A 12,651-nucleotide genomic window follows, 5' to 3' on the forward strand; every position below is an offset into this window, starting at 1 on the left:
AAAGGCAAATGAGTGCCAATCTTGTTATTAGCGGCAAATAACTTAAGGAGGATGGAAGTAGATACTCTAACAGATACTGCAAAATACAAGCTGCGAAAGAGCCATATATCTAATCAAGCAACAAATCCTCATATGGGAATTTGAACTGTTAGCCTGAAAATGGATTTCCTCTTCTAATAATGGCTTTGATGGCATTCTAACATAAAGCAGTGGCTTGGGGGGGAAAGGCCTTCTTAAATATGTGCATGGTGTACTTTTAGGGAGTAATTTGAGCCTACTCATCTGAAGAAAGTATAATAATGAGTAACATAATGGACAGATGGGGATCTTGGAATTATAAATAATCAGGTTTTTTTCCATCTTGGCTCAGCTTACCCATAGAGCTCCCATGTGTCTTCAGTGGGGAATATTCGGATGAAGCCTCCTCTCCTTTCATACTCCTCCCTTGTCCTCCTCAAGACTTTGATCTACCACAGTGAAACGAAACAAAACACATGTTTTAAGACATGCAGGCCTTCCGAAAATGCTGCCTGAACATAAAGACTAACACACAGCATATAACAGGACTGTACCTGCTCAACAGTCAAGCCCAGAATGCGGTCTCCTCCTGGCTTGTCTTTCAACTCCACTAGTTCACTGTTAGTGGCTGCTGGGGGCCTCTGCCACTACAAAACCGAGGGTTGAGGAAAGATCAGCAATTAAAAGCTCAAGCATGTGATGTATTGTAATTCAACATGAATAGAAAAAAAATAAAATAAATATATATATATATATATATATATATATATATATATATATATTCAAACAAAGTTAGAGTTTTTCACATTTTTGTTTCCTTTTTTAACATGCACTACCAAGTTGTGATTGACAGCTTTGGCATGCAGATTGGAGTGGAGATCAGGACAGCAGAACAGCGCCCCAAAGGATCACATTCAGAGAAAGTCATCTAAATAGTACCAGGATTACTTTTAATTCGTCTGACGTGACTGGGGGGGATGCAAAGGCCAGCCAAGAAGTGAAAAGGCCTAAGCGCTCAATAAAAGGCTCAACTGTTGCCGCTGTCAAAGTAAAGGAAGACGACAGGTTCTCTCAAGGCGGTCCGAGTTCTTCAACAGCCTTTATGACAAGTCTAATTTACAGTCAGGCTTTTGGGTTTGTCACAGTGAGTCTATAAAGAAAGGTTCAGAGCTTTTTAGCCAAGTGGTGCATTGCAGTATTTCAAACATAGACTTATGCCGGCCACTTTGCTAATGTAATGAGAAATCTCCTAAAATGCTGCATTTGAAAGCCATGCAGGCCATTTGCCTGTCACGATGAATAACAGTAAAACAAACATAATCAAATCAGGAAAAGGGCAAAAGCTATTTCTTACCGGTAATGTAGGAAACATCAGGAAATTGCAAAGGAATAGAAGTAAAAGGGAATTAATATGGATGGGGGAGGAAAAGAAAATGAGACGTGGCTGTCGGTGCAGTGAAAGGCTGCTAGGAAGCAACAGGTGGACAACGTCTGTTATGGAAGGACATCAGCAACACTGACATGTGACCTTCACATTTCAACATGGCACCATGAAACAGTTACTGTGTGTCTAAGCCAGAGGTGGGATAAATCACATACAAGCAAGTCTCAAGTCACTGTGTGGGGAAAAAAATTAAAAAATCACACAAGTCAAGTCGAGTCGTCACAAAATTTCAAGCAAGTCGAGTCAAGTCATTACTTGGTTTAAGCAAGTCGCAAGTCAAGTCATACAATCTTGCTCCAGTCGCAACATATATTGGAGTGGTAATAAAATGTTGTTTCACCATTTTTTCCCCCCATAAATCATAACAATAAAAAAAAGTATTAACACTTTATAAAAGGTAAATGAACCACAACTCAGATTATGATTGATTTAATTTATTGCGCTGAATTGTTTTAAAGTATTTTTTTTATTTCTGAACAGACCATGCTGTGTGACAGCATTGTTAACTCCTACGGTTCTGAAGAGAACACAATTAAGGAAAAGCAAAAACTGTTTTCTGTTGGTCAAATATAATTAGATGTGTACCTAATAGGCTAACGGAGAATGAAACAGATTCATAATTAAGTGAATAATACATGACATAAAAATGTTGCCATCCTTCAAAAAAAAATAATGTGAACAAAATCTGCATTCCTCCGGTGTCCTCTACTTTTAATTAAATCACTCAGTCAGGTTTGTTTATTTATTTAGAAGCACTGACTCTGGACAATTGACAATTGTCATTAGTTTAAAAGTTATGTTTCATATGCTACGGTCTCAATTTTAAAAACATAGTGCAGAGAGCTTCATCAGAGAGACGACACAACAGATGACATTTTAATGGTGACCAATAAACACGTTCAGTAGTATGAAAATTATATTCACATAACTACTCACAATTTGTACTGTACTTACTAATAGTGGAACGCACTTTTGGCAACGACTTTTTTATCGTCGTGATTGTAATGCAAAGTGATCCCATACAGCAGACCTATAACTCACCTGGCATCTTCTAGCCCAAACTCTTTCTTCATGCCCGCAAACGTCTCTGCAACTTTTTTTTTTATCTCCACAACGCTAGCAACGCCGCTTCACTTCTTCTGTATTCTACAGTTGGCATTATAATTTAGGAGCTACTTTCTGCTTTAGAGTGTATGAGAATGAGAGAGAGGGAACAAAAGAGAGAGACTTTTGCTTGCCTATGAACCAAAACGAAAGGTTAGGACAATTATCATAAACTGTCCCAACCCTAGTTATTTTACTTCGCTGTACTAAAACGTTCACAATCACATCATTTTTATTTTTAATCGTCCTAAACCAGTCTATGAAATTTAATGTTTGACCAGCTAACTAAAATGTAAAATTACATTACCTGTCTTTGTAAGTTTTGTAGTGACGGATGAGTTCGAAGTCGTCGTTGTTGTTGTGTCTTTAATGCGCATGAGCAAGCCATGCAGTTTGCCATCCTCTTATTCCAGACTTCATTGACAACATAATCCTTGAATCCAAATTTTATGATTTTTGGAGCTCTTTTCATCATTGTTCATGCAGGTGGCTACATCGCACTGGCAAGTGCGCAACAACGCAGACTGTGTTGCCAGGTTGGCGCAACTTACCCCCCCACCCCCAAAAAACATTTCTTACTTTAAAAAAAACAAAAAGGCAAACTGTCTCAATTAAAATGCAGATTTCCCAGTCTAAACGAGATGACTTGTCAAATGATGTAGTTCAAGTCAAAGTCCAGTCAAGTCAAGTCAAGTCTGTTGGCTACCAAGTCTAAAGTCTTTCTGAAGTATTTGGCAAGCAAGTCGCAAGTCCTAAAACTGGAAACTCGAGTCAAGTCATTTGACATTTGAGTCGCCCCATCTCTGGTCTAAGCACTCACAGGAATAAACGGCATACAATGCTTCACATGACTGGTGAAAAGGGGGAGCATGACTCAGTGCACTCCCGTGCCGCTTGGTTGAATGCGTGAGCGTGGTACCTGTGTTCTTTGGGCTGGCTGCTTGAGGCTGGGGTCAGAGCGTGGCTTACTCATCAGAGGGTCCTGACACACCAAGCCTTTAGTGACATACAGGGTTATTACATAAGAATGACATGGTATTTAAATCACGACTATTAGATTTGTGCTTTACTTCATATTGTTTTCGCACTTCAATGCTGGGACACAATCAAAACGCCATTTGCTACATCTTAACCAACAATCTTCACAGAAAATGGGACAAAATATCAAAGCAGGAAGACTATCTGCTATTATATTGATAAATACCTGAAAGATACTTCTTCGGCACTGATTAATGCCAAGGGCTACCAGTTGGATACAAACTTACACTATGAAATAAATTTTAAAAAATTCAAATTATTTGGGTGTTGTTGCACTTCTAACTTGTCTCCACAAACACGATGGTTTGGTTGTGCGCGACAATGCTGACCTTTGCACCATACTATTTTTTTTAATGTTGTCATTTCCAAATCAACACCAACGGAATGTGATTTAAAAAATAATAGCAACAAAAAAAGTTAAATGCAGCTAACTGGTAGGTGGCACTACTTTATTTTAGAATAGCAACACACACAAAATAAGATGCAACTCACTGGTGAGCTATTTTTAGAACTGGCTTAGGGGCAACTCATGTGGTCCTTGGGGGCTACCTGGTTCCCGCAAGCCCCATATTGGTGACCAACATCTACAGTATACACGCAGTCTCATGCAACAGATTCCTCCTGATAGAATCCTGAGCAATCAGCAGCCTGCAATAGTTTTTTTTAGAAGGAGCGAAAACCCTTGACTTAGTGTTGAAGGGGGGAATAAATCGCCTTGACAATTTCTAATGATATACTTTCATAATCCCCTTGGGCAAATTTAATTTATGCTCTTGCTTCAATTCAATTCACACACACTTAGTACACAAATGGTAGGGGAGAGACAGAGTGACTAGTAAGGTTCCCACACAGCCAATAATTTTACAAATGCACTATTGGTAAAACAAAACAAAAAATACAAGATATTGCATACAGGGAACATTAAGTTCACTGATAAAAGAGATCCAACACGAGAGCTTTATCAAAAATCCCGCCTTGACAAAGAAAAAAAAAGTTGTTTAAAGTTCAGTTTGGGTTTACATGTCGCATGGGTCGTGATTTAACAATAATGGATGTTTATTACTGCGGATATCAGTGCTGCGGGCTACGCAAAGGCAGATTATGAATGCTAATGGTATGTTGTTACCTTTTACAGATCTGACAGGCAACCTGATTATGTATTATCAGTCAGAATTGATTGAGATTATTGGGTACATAATTGATGTGCTATATTTTACAAGTCACTCCTGATTTTTACCTGGCTTGGTGTAACGTCTCATTCCAAAGATACAAACAAATTATGATTACATCCCTCCATTAATGATCTGATTTTGTTGCTAGAAGGCACGGCATGATTGACTCGGACTTTCATATACGAATGCACAAGTACAAAGGCATATTTCAATCTCTTCTGTATGATTAGGAGTGAACCACAGATTTACTAAATAGATCCGTTTGATTGACACCTACTAATAGGTTGGCTCTCTGTACACTGTTTTGGTTATAATTAACAAGATTCTCCAAAACGATTATAATGAGCTTTCAGATTTTATGTGTGTTTGTATGTGTTGATGAGAAAAAACACAAACACACTATCAATTATTAGGGGAGGAGATCTCTTGTTCGAAGACATTTAAACCTTGTTTATGCTGCCTCAGGCTATTATTTGTTATGTCTACATGGTTAAGATTCATTTAATTTTATTTGTAGGCTGATCCAGCTTGTCAGCACACACAACAGGGAGACGATCTGCGTACACACACACACACACACCACAAACCCACTGTAATTATAAGTAATTAACAATTTTGGTTTCCATATGGTCACAAATGTGTCAGGGCATGTAACATATTGCAGTAGTATTTCATTTCAAAGAGAACTTGCATACCGTAAACAACAAACATTTGACCACAAGCAACACATCATGACTTCATCTCAGTGTGGATCCTTCAATTTGATGGATTGGCACATTTTACAGACAATTCATCTAAGTGTCTCCACTGACACTGGCGCCTTCGTGAAGCTAATATTTGTGGCTTTGAGCAAAAATGTCTTGACAACTATTGATTGATTTCCATGAAATCGCTGCTTGTCTCACTGAAAGTGACTTATCATCAAGTCATTGTCATTATTTGTGATCTCTTCACGTGTTTGCTACCAAGATTTTGGTTTAAGGCCACAAAATTTATGACATACCCATCAACCCAGTTGTACTTTGTGTTCTGTGCTGTTCAGCATAGACAACTTCCCTGATAAAACAAATATACTCTTGAACAAAAGATGTATTACAAGCTGTGCAAATTGAACGCGATCAATCACCAACAACCATCACAATCACCACTGCAATGTTTTTACTTATTAGATTGATGCATCATTTCTGCAATCAACAAGCTCTCACAAGAATGTAATAAGATATCATTAAGCTCTACATTATATTCGAACTGAAGTGTCAAGTGTTGCAAGAGTCATACAAGACAACTATATATATATATATATATATATGTATGATAATCACTGTATATGTGCCATGAAAAGCAAAAGGATTGGTTCCAATAATAAAGGCAGCTCAAATTAAATTACATTTCAAAACTGGTTTAGAGAGCACTAACCCACAAGTGAGAGCATATCTGCAATCATGCTGGCCTTTATCTTCAAATCCAAGGGGGCGTCACTGCAAATAAGCAGAGGTTATGCAATTAAATTAAGCTAAGATGCTAAATTAAAGAAACAAACAGCTTTTCCATAATCATATTTGGGAGAATTAAAATTTCTGCTGCATGAGGGCATGTTCTCATAAATACAAGAACCATATATTTTTATTGAAAATTCCAAAATGTTTGTGTGTGATTGTAAAACAAATCCCACTAAAACAAGTTCAAGACTCACAATTTGGAAAGTGTCACTCACCAGGCCAAAGATGGAGAAAGGTTCACCTCCAACAACCAGGGTTTTAGGTTGGAGTCAATTAGCACATCAAATCCATAAAGTTCTACAAAGAGAAAGTCATAATGAATCAAAAGCTTTTCACTGCAGACTTGGAAAGTCAGCAAAAGTAAAGCCTGATTGCTGCAAATAAAAGCTGAGGAGTATCAAAGTCACAAGCGTTTCCAGAGGTTTATCAGAGCCCAATTTTGTGGCATTTGGCAACATGGCCGATGTCTCTCTGCTATGGATTACATGCATGTTATATACACAGTCACTCAAAAGAGAACACTCATCCAGCACTGCTACTGAGGGATTGGCTCTACTACATCAACTAAGTGCATGCACATTTCATCAGTCGTTAAATGCTTATGTAAGGCAGGGGATCAAAAACAAACTGTGGTTGTGAATAGTTTTGTAGATACAGGCAAAAAATGTCCTCATGGATGGGAACAGTATGTCCGTCTACATATTGTCAGAACTTATTAACAAGAGAACACCGCTCAGAGGAGCGTCACCCTCATCATTAAATTTAGTATCTTGTCCATTTGGAGAGAGCCAGTTTTCCATCTTTTTTCCCACACTGATACACACTGCAGTGTCAGTGTCCCCTTTTTGAGTGTCACAGTGGACCCAACTGCATAGTGCAGGGAAACCATACTATTTTATAGGGTTAGGGCAAAGCCCGGCTGAAATATAAGTGAAAGAAAAAACACAAGCCTTTAATGGAACTTCAAAAGAACAGACTGTGTTGAGAATAGACTTGGGGAGATGAAGGTTTCAAAGCCGCTGCAACTTGCACAGTTTGTTCAAGCATCTCAGGTCAGTGCCAGTGTTAAACACACAAGTGGCCATGGGACAGCAAGGGATGACTTACACTTAATAATAACGGTCTAAGCAGGTCTACTGAACATGTTTGTCTCTTTTATTAATTCCTTGACCATTTTAAAGGCCTTGCCAATATATCAATGGAGAACGTCTTTAAGGTCACTGAATCACTTGATTACTAAAACGTTTGTGGAAATGGAGAAAATGATGCTCTTATTTTTTTTTTTTATTTAATTTAATTTGTTTATTTATTGAGGGGGGAACAATGTGTTAATTCAGATCAGTTTGTTGCAAAACATCAAAACACAAACCTTGGAGAACCATTCAATCCAATTAATAGTATTCCAGAGACTTTGCTGTTTTTAACTGTGGCCCAATACTTGTTTGGCATATTTAAGATGACAATACTGATCCAATAAACAAGTACACTGTCAAAAAAAGGGTACAGCCATGATCCTGAAAAACACTACACTAATGTACCCCATAGATCTAACTACTCTCCAAGGTCATCGTTTTGTGTATTTTCCATCATGTATGTTCACAAACGTTCAGCGTCAATGGTATGAAGCCATCACCTTTGATAGAAGCAGCCCAGAACTATAAGAAAAATGATGCACTTTTACAGACTGCACAGTAGCCTTTGAGGCTTGGTAACCTAAATTTGAGCCAAAATGGATGCCACACGCCTCACTGTGATTGCCCATATCCCATTAGAAATTGAAGTTATGGATTATAAGGAAATGTATACTGTAGTTGAAAAAGAAAACTATATTATAGTGACATCATATCATTTTTATTTATATGATAATGATTAGATAATGTCAGAATACTGTAGGACACTATATAAATATATGCAATTTACAACATTCTGCTCAATGCAACACTGGAATCAAAGCAATAGTTCAGGGAGAGAATGATTGTTCATTTTCCCCACTGCCCATCAAGGAGATTCAGTCAAATGTCTATTCCTACTTGAATTGCTCACTATGTGTCATCCAAAATCTTGCCATCATAATTCATTGCATAAAACTGGTTGGACATTCAAAACGTGGTAGAGCCATGGGGTGGAAATTAACTGCAAATTTTATATTCATGATGGAACAGAAACATTTTTGCCATTTACCTCAAAGCCAAAATCTGCAAAACATGTTGCCTTTTTTAACATCAGTGGGTGGACAAGACCCCCACTACTGAGCACAAGTAGGATTTTCTTTTTCACTTTGGAGGCTTATCCTTTTTTTTTTTTTTTTTTTTTTTTTTTTTTTTTTTTTAAGGCATAACACACACCAAGACTAAAAAGAGTGGGTATTTATCCTGAAGGCACCAAGTATTAGTCTTGTGGAGCAGAATATTGGTTAACTGTGTTTGAGTGTCTGGAGAGCCTCATTGGTGGCACCACAACAACAAGGGGAAAATAGGGAGGTGTTACACCACCTCACAGCCCCCGACAAGCTGACTCCATGTGCCATGCATTTTTCCCCCAATTAGGAGCAGACGCCACGCCTGCCTGCCCCACGAGCCCGCTGAGCCACTCACAGCAAGACACGTTGATTCTGCGGCTCTGTTAAACGGGCCTGTGACAAGCGCCGCGGACAAGGAGAGGAGAGGCGGCGAACATCCGCAACAGGCCAGTTAAAGAGGGAGGGAATGAGAAAATGTGACTGAAAAAGGGATGATGAAGAGCTTTTTTTTTATTATTAATGGATAGGCACAGCTGGAAACTTCACTAAAAGAGACAAAACACCCCTAAAAACAAAAAAACTCCCCCACCCCGTGGCTGGGCAGCCACAATCAGAATCACTCACTCAGAATCACTGACATACTCTTGCATCACTGTGTGATAAATGAATGCTGCTCTCTCTCATGAAAGCACTGTAAAAGTCCAAATTAACAGCCGTCAGCCCTATTATGATAGCTGGGTCTGAGATTTTGATCAGCAGCAGTGTCATCACACCAGTAAATACAGGCAGTGAAAACGTGGGAGTGTCTGAGCAATGTAAAACCAGGAGACAGGGGATCTGACCACACTCGGCACTTAATGAGGGACGCGCAGTGGAACACAGGACCAGTAAGTGGAATGTTTTGTGTGTAACAAAATAGGCCTTTGGCTTGGCTAATCAGATCTTAGTCAAAACATCTCGTAATCAGCATCCCTCAGCAAAAAGCCTGTCCATTAATCACACAGCCGTGGTGAGGAGCGTCATGGGTGGCATTTTCCACTCACCACTGACACACGCCCCACACGCATGCAATTCTTAGCGATGTCAAATGAAAAACCTGTTGTTTTTATTTCAGTCCACATGAAACGCTGTAGTGCTATTAAAAGATTTTGTTACACAATTCCCTTTTAGATACAGAGTACCAATTGAGCAAGAGGAAGAAATCCTTTTTGAAAATATTAAACATTGTATTGAAGCCATTAATAGATGGTAAAATGTCAGGGAGCAAGCTGTAGTAAATTAATGTCCTTCATGGTCTTGCATGGCACCGTTCCAGACAAGCCAGGGAGTGTGTAAAAATGAACAATAAGTGCTTTTATAAGTACCTTCAATCCACATTTGTATGTATGCATTTGTTGCCATATGCTCTGATGCTTTATCTGCTTAAAAGCATATTGCAGCTGTCAGATCAAAGATGAATGCTAATAGAGGCTGCCAAGAGAGAAAGTACAGACAGTGTGGGGTGTTGTTGGTTTTTTTTTTTTTTTTTTTTTTTTTAGAGATTCATTCTAGAATAGAATTTCTCAAACACAAGAGCCGGCCAGTGTTTTTCAGTCTGTGGCAGAAACGTTTTGGGTGAACACCAGTGTCCCTGGCTCTCATTCTGTACTTTGTCGAAAAGCAAAAAATCTGTGATTGATGACTCGCAATGGAACCACCTCCATTCAGTGACTACCTCAAGCAGTGACCATTCATGGGCTAAACAGCTCAGGGTTTAGAGCACTGGTCTTGTAAAGCAGGAGTTGTGAGCTTGAATCTCGCCGGGGCCTAAACATTTTGCCCTATTTCATTGTATGTGCGCCATACAGAGACAATAAGGATTTGAATATTCTATCAGTACAACACACAACATGAACACAAGGAGGGTGGTCCTGTTGAACTGTCTATGTCTGATTTTTCTGAAACTTAATCCTGTATGCAAGACTGTAGATACTGTAATTGACTTGCTTGGGGCTATCTAAATCAAATAAAATGACAGTAAACTCTAAAGTAAGGGATAACTGGTGCTGCACTTATACTGTGTGGCCATACAGTACTTTTTTGTACATTTCAAAAATGTATACCCAGCTGTGCAGAGCAATTACTGTCTCGTTGAACGAGTCAAACATTTGCACGAATTATGTCTGATTATACTTTTTATTGTTTTAAGGGTGCGTATTATCATTGCCATTTCTCGCTGTTTTCAAACAGAGTCAAAGAACGAGACGTGCAGCTCAGTCAGGACTTTGTTCAGACCAAGCACTTATTGGCTCTGAAATAGGGAGAGTTCTTAAAAGCAAAATGAACGACTGCGCAAAAAAGCAAACTTTCCTTTCAGTCACGGCCCCGAAGAGCTGGTATCATGCATGAGACCCAGGCTGCAACTCAGTAAATCACATTTCCAAACTAATACCCGCATTGTCATCATTCACCCCCTGGCTTCTTAATGTACAGCAGCGTGAAGATGACATGTTGGCATGACAGCCCAAAAACCAGGCTGGTGGTTATTATGTCTACAGAAGTCACTTCTGCTTAGGCCCTCATTTTTCTAACTTACTCTGCGGAGGAGCGGTACAATTATAAACATATGACTGGAAGGAGGCTTCAGTCAAGACGTCCATCAATATCTCTGATAATCAGTTAGTTGTTCTTAATCACACAACATTGTAGTCACAGAAAACACGCAACATGTAAAGAACGTGATTTTTTTTCTTCTTCTTCTCAGTAAGCGCACTAAATGAGTTAATTAAAGAAATACTTTTTTTCATTGTGCCAAGTTATCAAAATGGGTATTGTATATAATTGACAGTAAAAATTAATTTTTACTTTTACAGAAGTGTCTGTATTTTAACAGAAAATACAGAGTGTTAGTACTTTTGCCACCTCTCTTCAAAGGTATACTCTGTTAAGTCAAATGTTGTGTGGCACTTGTTCTACTTTCTGTGACTTGCATTTTGAGACAAGAATATGCATACCAAAGCAGTTGGTCTGGTAAGGAATGAACATCTTGCAGGCGCCAGCGATCTGCATCTGTGCACTGAGCACAGCTTTGATGATCACATCCTCTACCTGTCTCATCAACACTGCGAGAAAAAAGACAAATGGACATATTAGAGGACATACATACTCACAGAATGAAGATGATAAAAGGTCGGACTCACGTGTGGTGTCCTTCCCCTCCTGCCTCAAGTAGCGCAACACTGCACTCATACTCCACTTGTTCCCATAGTCCTCAACCTCAGGGTCATCGCAACTGAAAGTGGAAGAGATGCACTTACAATGAATGAATGAAGGTTTCCATTATCTGCAACCAGGCGAAAAGATGAATGACATTCTACAGTGGTCAAAGGTATTGGGACGCATAGCGTTACACCCACAGCAAATAGAAATACAAGAAAACATGGAGTATTTGTATCTATAACAGCAGCCACTCTTGGAAGGCTTTCTACAAAATTTAGGAGCATGTCTGTGGGAGTTTTTGTCCATTCATCCAAAATTTGCCTGCCTTACAATCTCTGTTCTAGTTCATCTATAAGGTGTTCGATGGGTCATGTTGTTCTCCACCAAATTCACCCATGTTTGCTTTGCGCTCTAGGGACAGAAAGGGGCCTTTAGCAAACTGTACCCACAGAATAAAGAGCATAGGACTGTCCAAAATGTCTTGGAAAGATGAAAAATCAGCAGTGGAGACTCAAGGGTGTGAACCAGCAGTGCCAAACTCGCTATATTGTAGTTACAATTTCCCTCAGAAAGCTGCTATGATTGTGAAACCATCTGAAGGTATAATCACCTCACCATATTACATATACTGTATAAATCAAATTTATGGATAACTGGTTTTAAAATGAATGAATCTAGGAAAATAGTTTGTTCAAATATTGTTCAATTTAAAAGGCTGGTTGGTCACAAATCACAATATCCTATTGTTACTAAACGTGAAGACAATTTGCAATTTTGGTAGAGAATTTAACCACAAATATGAAGTTGACGCACATGATTTGCTTTAGCGGCCCACATAAAATGATGTGGCTGGCTGGATCTGGCCCGCAGGCCTTGAGTTTGAAACCTGCGGTCTAGCCTAACCCCTGATTGATGAATGAAATGTTTAGGAGGGCGGCA

The 12,651-nt window shown here is 39.0% G+C and overlaps 1 protein-coding gene across 7 annotated transcripts in view; it reads right to left on the reverse strand.

Moving 5' to 3' along the window:
• The window catches only part of ttll5 (tubulin tyrosine ligase-like family, member 5), a 57,933-nt gene that overhangs the window by 35,468 nt on the left and 9,814 nt on the right, over positions 1–12,651 (reverse strand). For 6 of the 7 annotated variants that reach the window (XM_061696994.1, XM_061696988.1, XM_061696990.1 and 3 more), the window contains exons 11-17: positions 11,694–11,785; positions 11,508–11,615; positions 6,491–6,572; positions 6,193–6,254; positions 3,486–3,562; positions 573–665; positions 376–467 (exon numbers count right to left, since the gene is read on the reverse strand). In XM_061696994.1, coding sequence (XP_061552978.1) covers positions 376–467; positions 573–665; positions 3,486–3,562; positions 6,193–6,254; positions 6,491–6,572; positions 11,508–11,615; positions 11,694–11,785 — 606 coding nt within the window. The remainder of the gene's footprint in view (positions 1–375; positions 468–572; positions 666–3,485; positions 3,563–6,192; positions 6,255–6,490; positions 6,573–11,507; positions 11,616–11,693; positions 11,786–12,651) is intronic. The other variant, XM_061696989.1, reaches the window with a different exon arrangement.

The sequence above is a fragment of the Phycodurus eques genome, chromosome 14, assembly GCF_024500275.1.
Source record: "Phycodurus eques isolate BA_2022a chromosome 14, UOR_Pequ_1.1, whole genome shotgun sequence".
In the NCBI taxonomy this organism is placed as follows: Eukaryota; Metazoa; Chordata; class Actinopteri; order Syngnathiformes; family Syngnathidae; genus Phycodurus; species Phycodurus eques.